The 22,823-nt window shown below is 38.2% G+C and overlaps 1 protein-coding gene across 1 annotated transcript in view; it reads right to left on the minus strand.

Annotated features, from left to right (window-relative positions):
* TPK1 (thiamin pyrophosphokinase 1) overlaps nucleotides 1-22,823 on the minus strand; it is a 398,550-nt gene that overhangs the window by 159,695 nt on the left and 216,032 nt on the right. The window contains exon 5 of the mRNA XM_030826376.1: nucleotides 14,117-14,212. Within this exon, the coding sequence (XP_030682236.1) occupies nucleotides 14,117-14,212 (96 nt within the window). The remainder of the gene's footprint in view (nucleotides 1-14,116; nucleotides 14,213-22,823) is intronic.

Genomic DNA, 22,823 nt, shown 5'->3' on the forward strand with positions numbered 1-22,823 from the left:
TGAATTTTGTTTTAGACAATAAAATGAAGTTCCTCTGGTCTTCCAGTTAGCAAGCAGAAAAACAGCTTTGGAGTTTAGGATTAAAGGTACAAATTAGGAGTTAATGAATGGCACAGAAGTGGTAAGTGAAGGTCACAGAAACAAGATAAAGAGGAGAAAAGCAGATATGTCAAAATGTCAGCACAGGTAGTGCCGGAGAGAAAATGAGAGGCTGAAGGAGACCAGGACAGAGACTGACAGGCAAGAAGGAGAGGCAGGAATACATAGGTTAGTACTTCTAGAGTTAATTCTGATACAAACATATCTAGTGACAGTTCTACCTTTAATAGAGTCTTATCATATTTTTAAATTTATCCCTTGGGAAAGTGGGAAAGAGGGAAAGTTGAGAGCATCTGGGCTGTCTCCATAGTTTAAAGACCATCGAATGTCTACCTAAGATTTTCTGCCAGGCATAATTTTCATGTAAAACAGTTGTCTAAATATGCAGCAGAAACTCACAATTTGAAATTTCCTGAGGAAATATTTTAAAGGTGGGAGAGTCCATAAAAGGCATTTTTTTTTTTTTTTTTTTTGCCTAAGTACTAAGAAGCACTTGCCTTTATTCTGTATTACTGTGAGCCGTTCACTAAAAGATTACACCTGTTCTATGGTAACAGCATATTTGAAACAGTGAATATATTTTCTCAATGAAGTGTTGTGTTTTGGGATAATTTTAGATTTACTAAAAAGTTCCAAAAATAGTGCAAGGAGTATACTCTTCATGCAGTTTTCAGCAGTGTTAACATCTTGTCTAAACATGGTACATAGGATAAAACTAAGACTGACATTGGTCACTACTGTTAACCAAACTTTCAAGCTTATTCACATTTCAACAGCTTTCCACTAATGTCCTATTTTTCCACTACACAACAGAAATCAGGTTACCATACTGCAGTTAGTTGTCATGTCTTCTTCATCTCCTCTGGCCATAACAATTTCTCAGTCTTTCTCTGTTGGCCTTAAAAATTGTTGGTCAGGCATTTTATGGAATATTCTTCAATTTGGAGTTCTTTGACTATTTTAAAGGTTAAAGTGGAGTTATGGATTTCAGAGAAGAACTCCACAAGTGCCCTTCTCAACTTACATCCATGTAGGAGGGTGTTATTAGTATGATATAATGATGTTAATGTTGTTCACTTGATTAATGTATCTGCCAGGCTTCTCCACTACAAAGATTTTTTCCTTTTCAGAATACATTTTGACACATACACACACATATATTTTCCTTTAGATCATGCCAAACATATCAGCTCATGAGTGAAGCAGGCTGTACTGAGACACCAGAGTACCTGGAAAGACATCTCTTCGGGTACTATCATGGTTTTTCCTGCAACCCCATGGGTCACATCTTTTTATGCTGCTGAGTAATTAGTCCAATCAGATAGTTAGCCTTAAATTTTATTTTCAATTGAGGAGAATGTTCATATTTAGTATGAAGATAAAACAAATCCACTAGTCCATTACAAAAAAAATGTAGACCTAAATCCAATACTGATAGTTAGAAGATAAAACAAAATATTCTAAGCTCATAGAATTTGCTGATGTATAAAGATAATGTATCTATCTGAGAAATGCCACGTAGAATTTAAATAGAAAGACAATTCTTAACAGAGTACTAATGGTCAAGAGTCAATAACTTCAATTTGGACATAATCAAATAATACAGAAATGTCTTAAATTATGTAAATCGCAATTCAGTACTTGCCCAGCCTATTAAGAAAATAAAAAATAATAATATGTAATAAACACATGGCCTTCAGTAGTATTTAATTCACAGTCATTTGTGTGTGTGTGTGTCTATGTGTATATATATATTATATACAGATTATATTATTATATTATTATATAATATATAATTATTATTATATTATATAATTATTATATAATCTATAGATATATTATATATTATATAATATATAGATATATTATTTTATATATTATATATAGATTCATATTTATAATTTAATAAGTAGAAATACAAAATATATAATAATTTGATATGATTTATTAGATGGAGAAGAAGCATATAAAGAATTGATACAGTTTATGTGTATCAAAAGGAGAAATTTTAAAAAGCCTTCATGATCTCATATGGAGGTAGGAGTATGGATGGAGGGAAATCTTGTATTATCTTCCCTTCTAATGTTGCTTTTCTCTTGCTATAACATCAAATAAAATACAGTGTTGACCTTCCACGTTAAATGTAGAGTCAGGTGGAAGCTCACAGATACTCCACTTCCTCAGATTTAATATAATCACTCTGCACACTTTTTAATGGGGTTGTTTTTCTCATGTAAATCTGTTTAAATTCCTTATAGATGCTGAATATATATATATATATATATATATATATATATATATATATATATATAATATAAGCATTTGCCCTCATTCATATCACCTACTCACCATCCTTCATTACTTGATTTAAAAACTGCTTAAGAAATTACATGGCATAATATAAGCGGGCTAAAATGTATTGAGGTTTCAGCAAATAAAACTAGTATTGGTTTAAATCTCCAAAGCATTCAGACTGAAATTAATGGAAACTTTTCTGCTCAGATTTTGTCTAATATATAGTCTATGTTTAAAATTGAAGTAACTGATTCTGTTGCCATACAATACTAGTAAATATCCTAAAGAGACCTATCCTGTTTTTCTTTGGGCCTCATAATCTTAATTTATTTCTGCTTTATTGTAAAGAATGTGCATCTTATATGTTTAGATGTTTAGAGAGACAGCTTTTAATGTTTTCTACCAAATCCTAGGGTTTAGATCTCAAGTGTGTATCAAAGCATCCGAAAATATATGTGTCCTTTGAAGACTCAGACATGTCAGATGGCATGCTGATAATGTATTATTCATGACTCAGTTACAGATAAACAATGTGGCAACATGAAAGCAAAGCCTTAAAAAGTCCCAGGTATGAGAGAATCCTTTTGCGGAAGAATAAATGTTAAGGGGGATTAGGTTTCAATTAGATGGATATATGAACTAATAAGGTAATTTAGGGGAATTTAAAAAAAATAATCTCATGTTCTAGATAGTAAACTCCTTTAGGATCAGGACAGACCTAATTCAAATTCTATGAATTTCTAACATATAGTTCTTTAATATATTAAATACTATTTTGCATTTTATTTACAATTAACATTTTATAGTAAGAGGCCTATTATAAAATATACCTTGATTATAGATTCATATTTATAATTTAATAAGTAGAAATACCAAATATATAATAATTTGATATGATTTATTAGATGGAGAAGAGGCATATAAAGATTTGATACAGTTTATGTGTATCATCAGGAGAAATTTTAAAAAGCCTTCATGATCTCATATGGAGGTAGGAGTATGGATGGAGGGAAATCTTGTATTATTTTCCCTTCTAATGTTGCTTTTCTCTTGCTATAACATCAAATAAAATACAGTGTTGACCTTCCAAGTTAAATGTAAAGTCAGGTGGAAGCTCACAGATACTCCACTTCCTCAGATTTAATATAATCACTCTGCCCACTTTTTAATGGGGTTGTTTTTCTCATGTAAATCTGTTTACATTCCTTATAGATGCTGAATATTAGACCTTTATCAGATGCACAGATTGCAAAAATTTTCTCCCATTCTGTAGGTTGTCTGTTTACTGTTTATAGTTTCTATTGCTGTGCAGAAGCTCTTTAGTTTAATTACATACCATTTGTCAATTTTTGCTTTTGTTCCAGTTGCTTTTGGTGTCTTCATCGTGAAATCTTTGCCCGTGCCTGTTTCCTGAATGGCATTGCCTAGGTTTTCTTCTAGAGTTTTGAGAGATTTGGGTGTTGCATTTAAGTCTTTCATCTATCTTCAGTTGACTTTTGTATATGGTATAAGGAAGTGGTCCAGTTTCTGTTTTCTGCATATGGCTAGCCAGTTCTCCCAGCACCATTTACTAAATAGGGAATCTTTCCCCCATTGCTTGTTTTTGTCAAGTTTGTCAAAAATCAGATGGTTATAGGTGTGTGGTCTTATTTCTGTTCTGCTCCATTGGTCTACCTGTCTGTTCTTGTACTGCAGCCCTGTGGTATAGTTTGAAGTCAGGTAGCATGATGCCTCCAAGCTTTCTTCTCTTTGCTTAGGATTGCCTTGGTTATTTGGGCCCTTTTTTTGGTTCTATATGAATTTTAAATTAGTTTTTTTCTATTTCTATGAAGAATGTGTTGGTAGTTTTATTATTCAATTATTCAATGGGAACAGCATTGAATCTAGTAATTACTTTGGGCAGTATAGCCATTTTCATGATATTGATTCTTCCTGTCCATGAGCATGGAATGTTTTCCCATTTGTTTGGGTCATCTCTGATTTCTTAGAGCTGTGGTTTGTAGTTCTCCTTGAAGAAGTCCTTCACTTTCCGTGTTAGCTGTATTCCTAGGTATTTTATTCTTTTTGTGGCAATTATGAGTGGGGAGTTCATTCATGATTTGCTCTCAGCTTGCCTGTTGTTGGTGTATAGGAATGCTAGTGATTTTTGCACACTGATTTTGTATCCTGAGACTTTGCTGAAGCTGCTTATCAGCTTAAGAAGCTTTTAGGCTGAGACAATGGGGTTTTCTAGATATAGGATCGTGTCATCTGCAAACAGAGATAGTTGGACTTCCTCTCTTCCTAGCTGAATGGCCTTTATTTCTTTCTCTTGACTGACAGCCCTGCCTACAACTTTCAATACTATGTTGAATAGGAATGCTGAGAGAGGGCATCCTTGTCTTGTTATAAAATAACTCTTATCTTTCGGGGAGGTTCCAAGATGGCCTAATAGGAACAGCTCCAGTCTACAGCTCCCAGCCTGAGCAATGCAGAAGACGGGTGATTTCTGCATTTCCAACTGAAGTACCGGGTTCATCTCACTAGGGCTCGTTGGACAGTGGGTGCAGGACAGTGGGTGCAGCCCACGCACCATGAGCCAAAGCAGGGTGAGGCATCGCCTCACACAGGAAGTGCAAGAGGTCGGGGAATTACCTTTCCTAGCCAAGGGAAGCCGTGATAGACAGCACCTGGAAAATCAGTCACTCCCACCCTAATACTGCGCTTTTCCAATGGTCTTAGCAAACGGCACACCAGGAGATTATATACCATGCCTGGCTCGGAGGGTCCTACGCCCACCATCCCTGGCTCGGAGGGTCCTACGCCTGCCATTGCTGAGGCTTAAGTAGGTAAACAAAGCAGCCTGGAAGCTCCAACTGGGTGGAGCCCACCACAGCTCAAGGAGGCCTGCCTGCCTCTGTAGACTCCACCTCTAGGGGCAGGGCATAGCTGAACAAAAGGCAGCAGAAACTTCTCCAGACTTAAATATCCCTGTCTGACAGCTTTGAAGAGAGTAGTGGATCTCCCAGGACTGAGTTTGAGATCTGATAACGGACAGACTGCCTCCTCAAGTGGGTTCCTGACCCCCTAGTCACCTAACTAGGAGGCACCTACCAGTAGGGGCCGACAGACACCTCATATGGACTGGTGACCCTCTGAGACGAAGCTTCCAGAAGAACAAACAGGCAGCAACATTTGCCATCCTGTAATATTTACGGCTCTGCAGCCTTTGCTGGTGATACCTATGCAAACAGGGTCTGCAGTGGGCCTCCAGCAAACTCCAACAGACCTGCAGCTGAGGGTACTGACTGTTAGAAGGAAAACTAACAAACACAAAGGACATCCACACCAAAACCCCATCTGTACGTCACCATCATCAAAGACCAAAGGTAGATAAAACCACAAAGATGGAGAGAAACCAGAACAGAAAAGCTGAAAATTCTAAAAATCAGAGCGCCTCTTCTCCTCCAAAGGAATGCAGCTCCTTGCCAGCAATGGAACAAAGCTGGACAGAGAATGAGTTTGATGAGTTAAGAGAAGAAGGCTTTAGAAGACTGGTAATAATAAACTTCTCTGAGCTAAAGGAGGATGTTCGAACTCATCGCAAAGAAGCTAAAAACCTTGAAAACAGATTGGACGAATGGCTAATTAGAATAAACAGTGTAGAGAAGACCTTAAATGACCTGATGGAGCTGAAAACCATGGCACGAGAACTACATGATACATGCACAAGCTTCAGAGAAAGCAGGAAAGATCTAAAATTGATATTCTAACATCACAATTAAAAGATCTAGAGAAGCAAGAGCAAACACATTCAAAAGCTAGCAGAAGGCAAGAAATAACTAAGATAAGAGCAGAACTGAAGGAGATAGAAACACAAAAAATCAATGAATGCAGGAGCTGGTTTTTTGAAAAGATCGACAAAATTGATAGACTGCTAACAAGACTAATAAAGAAGAAAAGAGAGAAGAATCAAATAGATGCAATAAAAAATGATAAAGGGGATATCACCACCGATCCCACAGAGATACAAACTGCCATCGGAGAATACTATAAACACCTCTACGCAAATAAACTAGAAAATCTAGAAGAAATGGATAAATTCCTGGACACATACACACTCCCAAGACTAAACTAGGAAGAAGTTGAATCCCTGACTAGACCAATAACAGGCTCTGAAATTGAGGCAATAATTAAGAGCCTACCAACCAAAAAAAGTCCAGGACCAGATGGATTCACAACCAATTTCTACCAGAGGTACAAAGAGGAGCTAGTACCATTCCTTCTGAAACTATTCCAATCAACAGAAAAAGATGGAATCCTCCCTAACTCATTTTATGAGGTCAGCATCATCCTGATACCAAAGCCTGGCAAAGACACAACAAAAAAAGAGAATTTTAGACCAATAACCCTGATGAACATCGATGCAAAAATCCTCAATAAAATATTGGCAAACTGAATCCAGCAGCACATCAAAAAGCTTATCCACCATGATCAAGTGGGCTGCATCCCTGGGATGCAAGGCTGGTTCAACATATGCAAATCAATAAACATAAGCCATCATATAAACAGAACCAAAGACAAACACCACACGATTATCTCAATAGATGCAGAAAAGGCCTTTGACAAAATTCAACAGCCCTTCATGCTGAAAACTCTCAATAAATTAGGTATTGATGGGACGTATCTCAAAATAATAAGAGCTATCTATGACAAACCCACAGCCAATATCATACTGAATGGGCAAAAACTGGAAGCATTCCCTTTGAAAACCGGCACAAGACATGGATGCCTTCTCTCACCACTCCTATTCAACATAGTGTTGGAAGTTCTGGCCAGGGCAATCAGGCAGGAGAAAGAAATAAAGGGTATTCAATTAGGAAAAGAGGAAGTCAAATTGTCCCTGTTTGCAGATAACATGATTGTATATTTAGAAAACCCCATCATCTCAGCCCAAAATCTCCTTAAGCTGATAAGCAACTTCAGCAAAGTCTCAGGATACAAAAGCAATGTGCAAAAATCACAAGCATTCCTATACAGCAATAACAGAGAGCCAAATCATGAGTGAACTCCCATGCACAATTGCTTCAAAGAAAATAAAATACCTAGGAATCCAACTTACAAGGGATGTGAAGGACCTCTTCAAAGAGAACTACAAACCACTGCTCAATGAAATAAAAGACGACACAAACAAATGGAAGAACATTCCATGCTCATGGATAGGAAGAATCAATATGGTGAAATGGCCATACTGTCCAAGGTAATTTGTAGATTCAATGCCATCCCCATCAAGCTACCAATGACTTTCTTCACAGAATTGGAAAAAACTACTTTAAAGTTCATATGGAACCAAAAAAGAGCCTGAATTGCCAAGACAATCCTAAGGCAAAAGAACAAAGCTGGAGGCATCATGCTACCTGACTTCAAACTACACAACAAGGCTACAGTAACCAAAACAGCATGGTACTGGTACCAAGACAGAGATACAGACCAATGGAACAGAACAGAGCCCTCAGAAATAATACCACACATCTACAACCATCTGATCTTTGACAAACCTGACAAAAACAAGAAATGGGGAAAGGATTCCCTATTTAATAAATGGTGCTGGGAAAACTGGCTAGCTATATGTAGAAAGCTGAAACTGGATCCCTTCCTTACACCTTATACAAAAATTAATTCAAGATGGATTCAAGACTTAAATGTCAGACCTAAAACCATAAAAACCCTAGAAGAAAATCTAGGCAATACCATTCAGGACATAGGCATGGGCAAGGACTTCATGTCTAAAACACCAAAAGCAATGGCAACAAAAGCCAAAATTGACAAATGGGATCTAATTAAACTAAAGAGCTTCTGCACAGCAAAAGAAACTACCATCAGAGTGAACAGGCAACCTACAGAATAGGAGAAAATTTTTGCAATTTACCCATCTGACAAAGGGCTAATATCCAGAATCTACAAAGAACTTAAACAAATTTACAAGAAAAAAATCAAGCAACCCCATCAACAAGTGGCAGAAGGATAAGAACAGACACTTATGCAGCTAACAGACACATGAAAAAATGCTCATCATCATTGGCCATCAGAGAAATGCAAATCAAGACCACAATGAGATACCATCTCACAACAGTTAGAATGGCAATCATTAAAAAGTTAGGAAACAACAGGTGCTGGAGAGGATGTGGAGAAATAGGAAAACTTTTACACTGCTGGTGGGACCGTAAACTAGTTCAACCAGTGTGGAAGACAGTGTGGTGATTCCTCAAAAATCTAGAAGTAGAAATACTATTTGACCCAGCCATCCCATTACTGGGTATAAGGGATTATAAATCATGCTGCTATAAAGACACATGCACACGTATGTTTATTGCGGCACTATTCACAATAGCAAAGATTTGGAACCAACCCAAATGTCCAAAAGTGATAGACTGGATTAAGAAAATGTGGCACATATACACCATGGAATACTATGCAGCCACAGAAAAGGATGAGTTCATGTCCTTTGTAGGGACGTGGATAAAGCTGGAAACCATCATTCTGAGCAAACTATCCCAAGGACAGAAAACCAAACACCGCATGTTCTCACTCATAGGTGGGAACTGAACAATGAGAACACTTGGACACAGGGTGGGGAACATCACACACGGGGGCCTGTCATGGGGTGGGGATAGGGGGGAGGGACAGCATTAGGAGATATACCTAATATAAATGACGCATTAATGGGTGCAGCACACCAACATGGCACAAGTATACATATGTAACAAACCTGCACATTGTGCACATGTACCCTAAAACTTAAAGTATAAAAAAAAGTACAATAAAATAACTCTTATCTTTCAAGCCTCTGCACATAAGTTAGATGCTTCTTCACAACGTACTATTCTTTGTCCAATCTAGTATATAAAGCAACAGGCTTTAAGTACTTCTCTGGGTCTTCACTTCTTTATGTGGGCTCCCATGCCACGTAAAATTTGTATGAAATAAAATTTTATGCTTTGCTCTTGTTAATCTATCTTAGGTCAATTTAATTCTCAAGGCCCAGTGAGGACCCTACGAGGATGGAGATAGGAGTTGTGCCCACTCCTACAAAGTGCTATACACACTCTGTGTGCACTGCAGCACTTCCCGAAACACTCCTACAAAGTGCCATGCGCACTCTGTGTGCACTGCAGCACTTCCCGAAACACTCCTACAAAGTGCCATGCGCACTCTGTGTGCACTGCAGCACTTCCCGAAACACTCCTACAAAGTGCCATGCGCACTCTGTGTGCACTGCAGCACTTCCCGAAACACTCCTACAAAGTGCCATGCGCACTCTGTGTGCACTGCAGCACTTCCCGAAACACTCCTACAAAGTGCCATGCGCACTCTGTGTGCACTGCAGCACTTCCCGAAACACTCCTACAAAGTGCCATGCGCACTCTGTGTGCCCTACAGTACTTCCCGAAACACTCCTACAAAGTGCTATGCGCACTCTGTGTGCCCTACAGTACTTCCCGAAACACTCCTACAAAGTGCTATACACACTCTGTGTGCGCTACAGTACTTCCTGAAACACTCTTCTCCCCTTTGCTGTCCGATGTGGTCTGGATGTTTGTCCCCTTCAAGTCTCATGTTGAAATGTGATCCCCAATTTCTGAAGTGGAGCCTGGTGGGAGGTGTTTGGGTCATGGGGGTGGATCCCTCATGAATAGCTTAGTGCCACCTTTGTGCTAATGAGTAAGTTCTCACTCTTTTAGTTCACAAGAGAACTGGTTGTTCTGGTTCTTTTTTTTTTGAGGCAGAGTCTTGCTCTGTCGCCCAGGCTGGAAGGCACTGGTCTCGATCTCAGCTCACTGCAACCTCCGCTATAGGGGATCGATCAGGGTGGTGGGAGAAATTAGGAAGTTATAGGAAACAGACACAAACCTTCTTGGAAGGCCAGCGGGTTTGCATAGTTTCAGTAAAGGATTTGGCTGAAGGCAACTGAATTCTCTTAAAAGCTTAGGGCAAAGATTCATAGGAATGTAAAGGAGTTTATCTAAATAGCTTTTTTACTCATGTGGTCCTAAGACCAACCTTTGATCATCTGCGGGCTCATGACTGCTCTCTACTCGGGGGATCAACAATGTTAATTACCCTCTAGTGGTGTTTACTTGAGAACTTTGTCATTTAATTTGTACTAAATAAATGCGAACTTTGCCATCTTATGGAGGCGAGAGCTGCAGACTCAGGCAGCAGAGCCCCTTAGCCCCACTGACTGGCAAAATATCTGTGTCAGTGTATGTCTTTCATCCGTTGCTGGGTCAGGGTCTGCGGGTTGGACCCGGCACTCTGCCTCCTGGGTTCAAGTGATTCTCCCTCCTCAGCCTCCCAAGTAGCTGGGACTACAGGCGTGTGCTGTCACCCCGCTAATTTTTTTATTTTTAGTAGAGATGGGGTTTCACCATGTTAGCCAGGATGGTCTCGATCTTCTGACCTCGTGATCTGCCCGCCACGGCCTCCCAAAGTGCTGGGATTACAGGTGTGAGCCACCATGCTGGGCCAAGAGAACTGGTTCTTACGAAGAGCCTGGCATCTTTCTTGCTCCCTTCTTGCCATGTGACAGGCCTGCTGCCCCTTCACCTTTTGCCATGAGTAAAACCTTTCTGAGGGGTCATGAGAAGCCAAATAGATTCTGATGCCATGTTTGTACGGCCAGCATAGGCATACACCAAATACAACTCTTACCTTTATAAATTACCCAGCCTCAGGTATTCCTTTGTAGCAATGCAAAATGGACTAATGCACTGTCTACCTCCTATTTGCTTATTATGTCTCAGCCTTCTCTAAAAAGCATGTCTCCTAACTGTGTTATGTTCCACTCTCCTGTGTGTTCTTGTAGTGCATAAAACGTACCAAACTTTCAAGGAGTACTTCTTATATGCAAAGTACTGCTGTCAAGTTATGAACAAGCAAACCTGAGCTCAGCTTCATGGGCTGTACAGTCAAGCTGGCAAGAATGACTTTAGGCAAACAATTAGAAATAATTAGTAAAATGATCAAAATTGTTCGGAATACCCTAAAGAAAAAATAAAGGAGGGTATGGAAATGTAGAGTAGCTAAATCTAACTTAGAGTGATAGTTAAGGACAGCCAGTCAAACTCTGCCATGCCCACTATTCTAAGTGAAGTAACTCAGAAATGGAAAACCAAATACTGCATTTTCTCACTTGTAAGTGGGAGCTAATCTATGGGTGTGCAAAGGCATAGTGATACAACGGACATTGAAGATTCAGAAGAGGAGAGGGTGGGAGGGGGTTGAGGGATGAAAAACTACCTATTGGGTACAATGTACACTACACTGGGGTAACAGGTGCACTCAACTCTCAGACTTCAACAATGTACAATTCATCTATGTAACCAAAAACCACATGTACCCCAAAACCCATTGAAATAAAAAATATATAAAAATAAATAAATGTATCAGACCTAAAAAAAAAAAAGAAAGAAACCCTCTAGCATGCATGATCTAGACAAAGAAAAGGAAAAATAAGATTCCAAGCAGAGGGGGCAACATACACAGAAACACGTTAAAGCAGGAGAGAGGAGAAAATACAGCATAGTTTAGGAACAAGGAGAAACACTGGTGTAGGATGGGGCTGGAGAATGCATTGGGCCCAAAGCACGTCGGGGCCTGAGGCAGCACAGGCAGTGTACCACTGCATTGCTCTTCAAAAAAGAACTCACTGTTAGGCTGTGTGGAGGCCAGTCATCCGTCATCACCCTGCTGCAACCCCTTCAGCAGGCAGCACATCACAGCCACCAGGTCTGTACTCTTCCCCGGCAACCTCTGAGGCAAGTCCACACTCCTCATGAGCACCCTCTAGTCTGTGACTAAGCACAGTTGGAGTACAAGGTTGTTGCTATTTCTGCCCAATGCAGGGGTCCTCTAACAGCTACTCTTGCTTCAAGACCCCCCACCAGATTGGCCAAGACTGTCAGATTTGTTTGCAGGTCATACCCTCCTCTCCCAGTTTGGGGCTCTCTCTAGATTTGCGCCTTGTTGAGTTTAAGATATGATGATTTGTTTCAAGGCTCAACGACAGAATACTGTATTATATCGGTTAGACACAACACATTAGACTCACATAATTGCATCTTAGCTTTTAATCATGTCAGTGGAAGTGCTTGGAAAAACAAAAGACAGTTGTGAATATTTACATTGTTTTTCCTAAGAAACACCAAATCAGTGATATCTGGATGAAATAAATAACTCTCAATTGGCTGTTTTCTGCTTTTATTAAACAAATGTTTAATTATATCAATTTACTGCTGGAAACAGCACAATACATTTGATATAGATCAGCAAAGCTACAACAGAGATGAGAAATGTTCACTCAATTATTTTTGTTCGAGTTCACAGATTGAGCTACTTGCCAATTGTGATAGTCAGCAAGATTTTACTTCAAAGGGAGAAAAGAATTTACTACTTACTGCAACTTAGTAAATACATGCTAGAGTGTATCTTTAACAAACTTTTGCTAGAGAGTAAATTTTTGTTAGAGCTGCCGCTCTGATATCTATCCCATCCTGCCAAATATGTATTAGCCACATAGTTTGAATATATAAGACATGTGGATTGATCCCACACCTGGCTCCAGCCCAAGACAATCAGGATTCTCTCATTCTCCTTTGCCAAAAGCAAGAGTAGTTTAATGGAGAAATCCTAAGGGTTAAGTCCGATGATGGTGGGAAGTATCTCCCCAGCTCTATGCCTTAATCCCCCTCCATGTGAAGGGTAAAATGTTACTGCAGGTGGCAGTTGGAGACAATCAGGGAAGCTAGTGTCAAGACAAAACCTACAAAGCGGAGCCAAGATAAATAAAAGAAAAAGAGCATGAGTTCTGACTGAGCTCTGTCTCAAGACTGCCCTGTATCACTTGGTTATTGAGAGCAGGTTGACATGCGTTTTCTGTTACTTGTACTATCAAAATCATTCTAATATACAAGGGTGTTTTCCTACTTTTCTTGGTTCAAGATTACACAACTGATCATTCATCTCAGCTTAAAACTTATCGCCCCTGCTAGTAGGGGGAAAAAAGGTCAACTGTCATTCATTGCTTCAGGTTTAATTTTGTAGCTCTTCATTAAACACAGTCTTAAAAAACTTTGCATACCATTTCAATAGGTATCAAAAAATAAAGTATAAACTTGTGTACTAACTAATTAATGCAATTAAACATTTGGATGCTAGGTGAAAATCAGTATTGAATACCTTAAAGAGCACAGAATGCAACGCAGTAGACTCTTCTCTGGCTTAAAAAAAAGCTGATAGTCGTTTCCATAAAAATTTGCAATGATAGCCCAGGGGCCAAATCAAGGCCATATTTTTTTTGCCCACATAATATGTAAATATACATAGTCCAAAAATACATATAGCTCTTCATGGCAACAATCAACTAGAGACGAATAGTAGCTAGTCGCTTTCAGGCAAGAATGAGTTCCCAGTTTTGATTACTTGACACACGGTCCAGCTCACCCATTTTATTACCATGCCACTGTAAGATGTTTACATTTGTGTCCCCTGGTTTAAGTGCACATGTTAATGTTTTGGCAACTAAGTGCAGATTTATCTGCTATACATGGGAAAAAAAACCTGACAGCAATTAAAAAAAAAAAAAAACAGCACAAAAGTAAATATCCATTTCAGCTGAGTGAAAAAATAAACACACATTTTTTTCACATCCTTGGAATAACCACCAAATACATGTATATATTACCTTTAAGTCTTTTTCTTCTATCTTCTTTTGGAGCATTTCAAGACACTTAGTAAAGTCAGTGTGGTCTTGATCAGGAGTTGAAATGAGCTCACATCCCTATGTATTAAAGTAAAAGAAAAGGTAAGAATAAGTAGTAATTTCACCTTTATGAACAAGATCAAGAGTTACAAAAGTAAAGATAAGGTATCAATAGACATATCCTATTATGCCTTTACTATTCCTGTATCATTAGAATCATTATCATTATCTTTTTTATTTCACATCATGGGACGTTTCAGGAATGGTATTAGAGTGTTACAATAATGGACTGATTATGACAATCGTTTTATTTAAGAAAGTATAGATTATATTACATTAATGGGTCTTTAAAAAATACTGATGTGATGACATTCACGATTAACATAAGGACTTTGATACATGTATAATAAATTATATTCTCAACTACCTGAAATTAAAATGAAACTATTTTGATGAAACTTCGAAGTTCTTTAAGCAGAAATGACAAGTTTACATGAATGAAAAAGCTAATATGAATATTGAATAATAAAACTTCACATTTTAAGTAAAACCAAGATAGCTGTCCTATAATATTATTTGATAAAAGCCTCTTTCTCCCTTGTGAGACACAGAATAAGGAGCTATGCCTGTGTAAATATGTCTCCTGGATTATCTTTTGGACATCATGAAATTAATTTATAAGTTCTTTGCCTTCTCTATAAGATATATTACCCAGTGAAAAACACTGAAATATATTTATAAGTATGAAGCCACTAAAGTGCCAGTTTGTTGGCACTAGTGAACTTGGATGGCTAAAGAGACCATATTTTTGAAATGACACCTTTTCCTCCAATGTCATACAGAGGCAAAGGTACGTAAAAGTGAGCACGATGGGACTTCAGACTTCTTAATTCAGGAATAAAACAATTCTTGGACTCTGACAAACAGCTGAGTAAGGTAAAGTTAAATATAATCTAGTATATAAAGTTGCCATTCAAAGAGTTTTCAAGGATACAAAACACCCATACTGCCTCTTAAATTATTCTAAGAACCATTCTCGGTAGATTTAAAGGTTCTTCTTTTACTTCAAGGTCTCTTTAAATGTGTCAAGCTCAACCTGTACTTCATTCGTTTATGACTGTCCTACAATATAGTGACCAATGAAAAAATTAATTTCTCATCATTCAGAAATATATTATGCTCTAAAAGATGTATATGTCATCTTTACAAGATCATCGACATATACTTTCTTGACCCTAAAAGAACATTGAAATTTACTATAATCACCAAGCAAGGACATAAAGAAGTGACCCTTCTTAGGTTAACACTCCTAAAAAGGAAGATAGAAGCATATGGCAGGGCACACAGGAATATTAGCATGGTTGAACAGAACAGACTGCCACCAAACCAAAAATCATTACACTGAAAGTTCCTCAAGGGCAGGTTCATTCATTATTGTTTCCAGTGCCAGGCACCAGTTTGTTGCATAGTAAATGTTCAATAAATGTTTAAATAATATTCTTGAGGAAGAAAATTGATTTTTACAAATACACTTATAAAAATGTACACTGGCTAGGGAGTATAATCGTGCAGTATCTTATTGCTAAATATACCATAAATGACAACGAAAGTTGTCTTCCTCTTTTAAATGCTAACAATAGACATACTCACCAAAAAGGAAATAACATTTAAATGGCAAATAGAAACTACAACATAATGGATGATTAATAGATCATTATCTACCTTCACAGAATCCACATAGAAAGCCATGGGAAAAATGATAGTTAAACAAAACCCAGGAAGTAATCTATCTAGTACCACCGCAACATTTTGTAGATTAATAAAAACAAGAGATAAAAACTGACTTGTTGACAACTGGACAGCTAGGTAGTAATTAGCAGCAAAGCCATGACTAGAAATCCTATTTCTTTACTCTCACAAAGTAAAACAAGTTCTGAGATAGCTGACTGAAAAATGTCATATTACATCTCTAGAGTTAGTTTCACAAGAAGGATACTATAAAAGAAAAGCTACTTGAAACATATGAGCAAGGCGGGAATATCTTACTTTACCTCATCATTTACAATAAACACATAGAAATGCTTGGCTCAGGACATGGAGAGAGATTATTAGCACTGAGAAAGTCAGACTGAATCTAAACCAAGAATTTCTATTAAACTCGTTGAAGGTGTTTAACTGCTAAACAGCAGCCATTCAAAAGTTGAAATGGTTCTAATCTCATTACAGACTGGGAATGAACTCACTAGAAGTGGAAATAGCTCTAATAACAGGGCAGCGTCCGACAGTTAGAAAGGAGACCTGAAAAACAAAATCTTAACCAAAGTGCAATAACAGGCCTGTGGCCAACTAAGGATGTGTTCACTGTTTTCTGGGTCTTAGGGTAACATATTAAGATCTAAGAGAGGAGAAACAGAAAGGTAAAGATGAGAAACTGCCAAGATCCTGCAAACAAGGAATAATGTAGAAATATTATAAGGTATCAAGTGATACTCACCTACTATATATTAATATTTAAGATTATTTTTATATAGAATAAAGCCCAATTTCCTAGCATCAGAAGCACTGAGGTGCTGTGAAAAATTCCACTGATATGATATTTTCTTAAAAAAAAAAAAAAAAGACAACCCTCACACTCACTATCCAAGGACTGAGAAGACATTAAAGGCATGAAATTTAGCAAAGTAAGAAAGTATATGACTTTATAATAAGTAGTTTGTAATGTTAGTTTCCTAATAGAAATGCACAAAACATAGACTTACGATGCCAGTGAGTGGGAATTTTTGTTTCAACTACTTCGATTTTTTTCTCAGTTACATAAAATATATTGCTTTTAGGATACAATGTATTATGTTATGAACCAACAAGTGGCTCCATTTTTCAGATTATACTTTTGCTTTTTTCGTTTTTTCTTTCTGAGACAGAGTCTTCCTCTGTCCTACAGGATGGAGTGCAATGGCACAATCACAGCTCACTGCAGCCTTGACCTTCTGGACTCAAGCAATCCTCCCACCTCAGCCTCCCAAGTAGCTGGGACTACAGGTGTGCACCACCATGCTCAGCTAATCTGTGATGGGGTTTTGCCATGTTACCCAGGCTGGTCTCAAATTCCTGGGCTCAAGCAATCCTACGACCTTGGCCCCCCAAAGTGCTGGGATTATAGGTGTGAGCCACCACACCTGGCTAATTAGTCTTAAAATATAATTTTTCACATATACGTGGAAAGAGTATCAAAGACTCACAGGGATAGAAAGATAAGAAAAGTCATCTATTGAGTCAACGATATTTTTCGCAGAACTCAAACGATTATGATTTACATGAAAGAATAAGGGACCAAAAAAAAAGCAAAGGCAATTTTGCAAAACAACACGGTAGTTGAACTTGCCTTTCTGGATATTCAGATATACAAATTAATTAACACAACAGGGTACTGGCAAAATGAAACAGTGGAATATTAGCACCACAGAAGCATAGGTATTTGCTTGTGTGATTCACAGCTGTCTTCTAGGAACTACAACAGTGACTAGCACAAAGAAGTGTTTTTTGTGCCATATGGTTGGTAAATAGATATCTGAACAGAATTGGGAAGACAGAAATATATACAGATGCATATTTGAAAACATACTAGCAAAGTCTCCAAACATTTACAAAAAAAAAAACAGAAAAGAAAATGATTGCAGTAGGTAGTATTTTAAACAAGGTGCAAAAATAAATATAAATCTGAAGAGAAAGAACTGATGAATTCAGCTACTTTTAATTAAGACCCTTCTTTCATCAACAAACAATATGCATAAAGTAAAAAAAGAAAGCTTCAAAATGAAAGAAGGTATTTTCCACAAACATAACTAAAAACAAAAGGTTACTATCCAGAATACATAAAGAATCTGTAAAAATCTATAAAGAATAAATAAGTGGATGGAAGAATAGGCAAAATATTTTAATAGGCAAGTTAAAGAACAGCAAACCTGAAAAAGCCAATTGAATTAGTCCATTTTCATGCTGCTGATAAAGACATACCCAAGACTGGGCAATTTACAAAAGAAATAGGTTTAATGGGACTTACAGTTCCATATGGCTGGGGAGGCCTCATAATCATGGCAGAAGGAAAGGAGGACCAAGCTACATCCTACGTGGATGGCAGCAGGCAAAGAGAGCTTGTTCAGGAAAACTCCTCTTTTTAAAACCATCAGATTTCATGAGACTTACTCGCTATCAAGAGAACAGCAAAAGAAAGACCTGCCCCCCATGATTTAATTACCTCCCACCAGGTCCCTCCCACAACCTGTGAGAATTCCAAATGAGATTTTGGTGGGGACACAGTCAAACCATATCACCAATACACATGAAACAGCCAATAGACCTGTAAGATTGCTTGAGCGTAGAAAATTGAGATGAGCCTCAGTAACACAGCAAAAGCCCATCACTACAAAAAAATTAGCCGAACATGGTGGTGCACACCTTGGGAGGCTGAGGTGGGAGAATTGCTTGAGCCCAAGAGGTCGAGGCTGCAGTGAGCCATGAAAGCAAATACACAAAATATTTTAATAGGCAAGTTAAAGACTAGCAAAACAGAAAAAGCCAATACACATGAAAGGATGTTGATTTTCACTAGTAATCTGATAAGCCCAAATAAAAATCACTGATATACATTTGTAGTACCTTACATTAACAAAAAATTTGTGGCATATTTAAACACTGGGTTATTCTATGACAAAAATGAATGAACAACAACAAAAAAATAGAAGAATAAATGTATGATACAGTCATGAGTTACAGAATCACACAGGCAGTATAATTGCATACATATACACAATGTAAAAACATGCTTATTACCTTTACGTAGGTTTAGTGTTGCTTTTGTTAAAGTATTAAGAAATATAAGAGAATAAAAATTTTTAGATTTAACCATGAGAAAGGGCCACAGAAGTCTTGAACTGTATAGGTAGCATTTATTAAGTTGGATTGTGGTTACAAAATTATTTGGTTTATTATTTTTTATACTTGTACATATCTTAAACATTTCTGATATGGCTTGGCTGTGTCCTCATCTTGAATTGTAGTTCCCATAATCCCCATGAATTGTGGGAGGGACCAGGTGGGAAGTTATTGAATCTTGGGAGCAGTTTCCTCCATTCTGTTCTCATGATACTGAGTGAGTCTCATGAGATCTGATGGTTTTATAAGCATCTGACATTTCCCCTGCTTGCACTTACTCCATCTTGCCTCCCTATGAAGAAAGTTCCTGCTTATCCTTTGCCATCTGCTATGATTCTAAGCTTCCTGAGGCCTCCCCAGCAACACAAAACTGTGAGTCAATTAAAGCTCTTTCCTTTATAAATTACCCAGACTTTGGTATTTCTTCATAGCAGCGTGAGAACAGTAATACAGTAAGTACCAGGAGAAGGGTGCTGCTATAAATATGCCTGAAAATGAAGAAGCAACTTTGAAACTAGGAAACAGGCAGAGGTTAGAACCATTTGGAGGACTCAGAAGACAGGGAAGTGTGTGAAAGTTTAGAACTTCCTAGAGACTTGGAGGGTTAAGAAGACAGGAAGATGTGGGAAAGTTTAGAACTTCCTAAAGACTTATTGAATGGCTTTGACCAAAATGCTGATAGTGATATGGACAATGTTGTCCAGGCTGAGGTGGTCTCAGACGGAGATGAGGAACTTCTTGGGAACTGGAGCAAAGGTGACTCTTGCTATTCTTTAGCAAAGAGACTGGTGGCATTTTGCCCCTGCCATAGAAATATGTGAACTTTGAACTTGAGAAAGATGACTTAGGATATCTGGCAGAAGAAATTTCTAAGCGTCAAAGCATTCAAGAGTAAGCAGAGCATAAAAATTTGGAAAATTCACAGCCTGATTATGCAATAGAAAAGAGAAACCCATTTTCTGGGGGAGAAATTCAAGTCCACTGCAGAAATTTGCATAAGTAACAAAGAATGAAATGTTAATCCAAAGACAATGGGGAAAATATCTCCAGGGAATGTCAGAGACCTTCATAGCAGCCCCTCCCAACACAGGCCCAGTGGCCTAGGAGGAAAAAAAATTGTTTCATGAGCTGGGCCCAGGGTGCCCCTGCTCTGTGCAGCCTCGGGACATCGTGCCTGTATCCTAGCTGCTTCAGTCCCAGCTGTGGCTAAAAGGGGACACGATAAAGCTCAGGCCATTGCCTCAGAGGGTCCAAGCCCCAAGCCTTGGCAGCTTACACATGGTGTTGGGCCTGAAAGCACACAGAACTCAAGAAGTGAGGTTTGGGAACCTCTAACCAAGATTTCAGAAGATGGACAGAAATGCCTGAATGTCCAAGGCAGAAGTTTGCTACAGGGGCAGAGCCCTCATGGAGAACCTCTGCTAGGGCAGTGCAGAGGGGAAATGTGGAGTCAGAGTCCACACACAGAGTCCTGACTGGGGCACTGCCTAGTAGAGCCGTGAGAGGAGGGCCACCATTCTCTAGACCCCAGAATGGTAGGTCCAGCAACAGCTTGCACTTCCACCTGGAAAAGCTGCAGGCACTCAATGCCGGCCTCTGAAAGCAGCCAAGAGTGAGGCTAGTCTGTACCCTGCAAAGCCACAGGGGTGGAGCTCCCCAAGGCCGTGGGAGCTGACCTCTTGCATCAGCATGACCTGGACATGAGACATGGAGTCAAAGTAGATCGTTTTGGAACTTTAAGGTTTAATGACTGCCTTATTGGATTTTAGACTTGCATGGGGCCTGTAGCCCCTTTGTTTTTTGGCCAATTTCTCCCATTTGGAATGTGTATATTTACTCACTAGGAAGTAACTAACTTGCTTTTGATTTTACATGTTCATAAGCAGAAGGGACTTGCCTTATGTCAGATTTGGACTTGGACTTTTGAGTTCATGCTGGAATGAGTTACGACTCTGGGGGGACTCTTGGGAAGAAGGAGTGATTGTGTTTTGAAATGTGAGGACATGAGATATGGGACGGACCAGGGCCAGCATGATATGGTTTGGTTGTGTCACCACCCAAACCACATCTTGAATTGTAATCTCCATAATCCCCACAAGTCGTGGGAAGGTCCTGGTGGGAAGTAATTGAATCATGGTGGCAGTCTCCCCCATGCTGTTCTCATGATAGTGAATAAGTCTCATAAGATTTGATGGTCTTATAAGCGTCTCGCATTTCCCCTGCTTGCACTCACTCCATCATACCACCCTGTTTAGAAGGTGCTTGCTTCTCTTTGGCCTTCTGCCATGATTGTAAGTTTCCTGAGTCCTCCCCAGCAATGTGGAACTGTGAGTCAGTTAAACCTCCTTCCTTTATACCCAGTCTCAGGTATTTCTTCATAGCAGCATAAGAATGGACTAATATAATTTCATACTATTTTTAAAGTCACTTAGTGCTTATTACTAAGGAGTAGGGTCAGTTTTAATTCACTATGATATCCCCAGTACCTAGAAAAATGATTAATACACAGTAAGCATATATTAAACATTTGGTATATGATCAAATCGAGTCCCTTCTTTATCCCTCACACTAAGCTGGTACAAACTTATAGTGACAGGAAATTTCTAACTAGCCCATTGCATATCTCAATAATTCTATTAAAATTCCATAAAATTATTGTGTCAAGTATATCTCCCTTTATTGTCTTGTAACTGGTCTTAGTTGTACCTTCTTGAGATCGTATAGAAAAGGTCATACATTTCTTTTAAATTAGAAAACTCTGTTTCATTTTCTTATCTCCATTCCATTGATCCTGAGATATTTAGGATCCAGATTTATACCCAGTAACATATAAACTATCCCTCTCAGCTTCAGTAGACACTCACAGAGGCGATAAGCATGTGTTCCCCAGCTGCGTCCACATCTCAGCCCAACACTGACTAGGACAGGAGGGAACAGAGTCCTTTACCAAAACAGTAGCAGTCTCTCCAGTGCCGGGCATCTGAATATCAGTACAAGACAAGGCATATTCTCAACCACAACCAAACTAAATGAACATATATCAAAAAATAGCAGTCTGCAAAAGCAAGATATTTTATTAAGAAAATGCCATAAAGCATTAAGTATTATGTTTTCAAATATTAGTGTGTGATTTTTCCAAGAAAATAATTCCTCAAGATGATTTATGTCAAAATGACAAAGAACTTACAATGATTTTCCTGCAGTTTTTAAACAATTCAAATACCAATGCTTCTAGTTTCATCAACAAAGCTGTTATTATCAAAGCTGCTACCTGTATATGAGAAATAATCATATACAGAGGCAGGGAAAGAAACACTATTTTCTTACATGGTATCCTGTAAGTAAGGAAGATTCAGAAAATAGATAAATCATGCTGTGAAACCTATAGTATGAGATGGATTGGAACTCATGAGAAATAATAACTTACTTAGAAAAATGGCAATAATAATTATAAATATTTCCTGAAGGTTCTACACTAGATCATTCACATAAAATTTTATATATACACATATATGCAAATCTATATGCTATGAGATATAAAGGTATTAAATAAATGTAAAACATTATGACTTCAATGATGATAATCACTAACGACAAATATTGGTTATCTAACATCTGTTGAATCAATGAGCTAATAAATGAAAAAATATAAAAATTAAAACAAAGGCAAAAATAATTAGGAATGAAAGGTATAGGAAGAACACATTAATTGCTGACTAAATAGAATCATCTCTCAAAGAAAGAACAACGGCAAGAG

This window comes from Nomascus leucogenys, chromosome 13, assembly GCF_006542625.1.
Source record: "Nomascus leucogenys isolate Asia chromosome 13, Asia_NLE_v1, whole genome shotgun sequence".
NCBI classification, from domain to species: Eukaryota; Metazoa; Chordata; class Mammalia; order Primates; family Hylobatidae; genus Nomascus; species Nomascus leucogenys.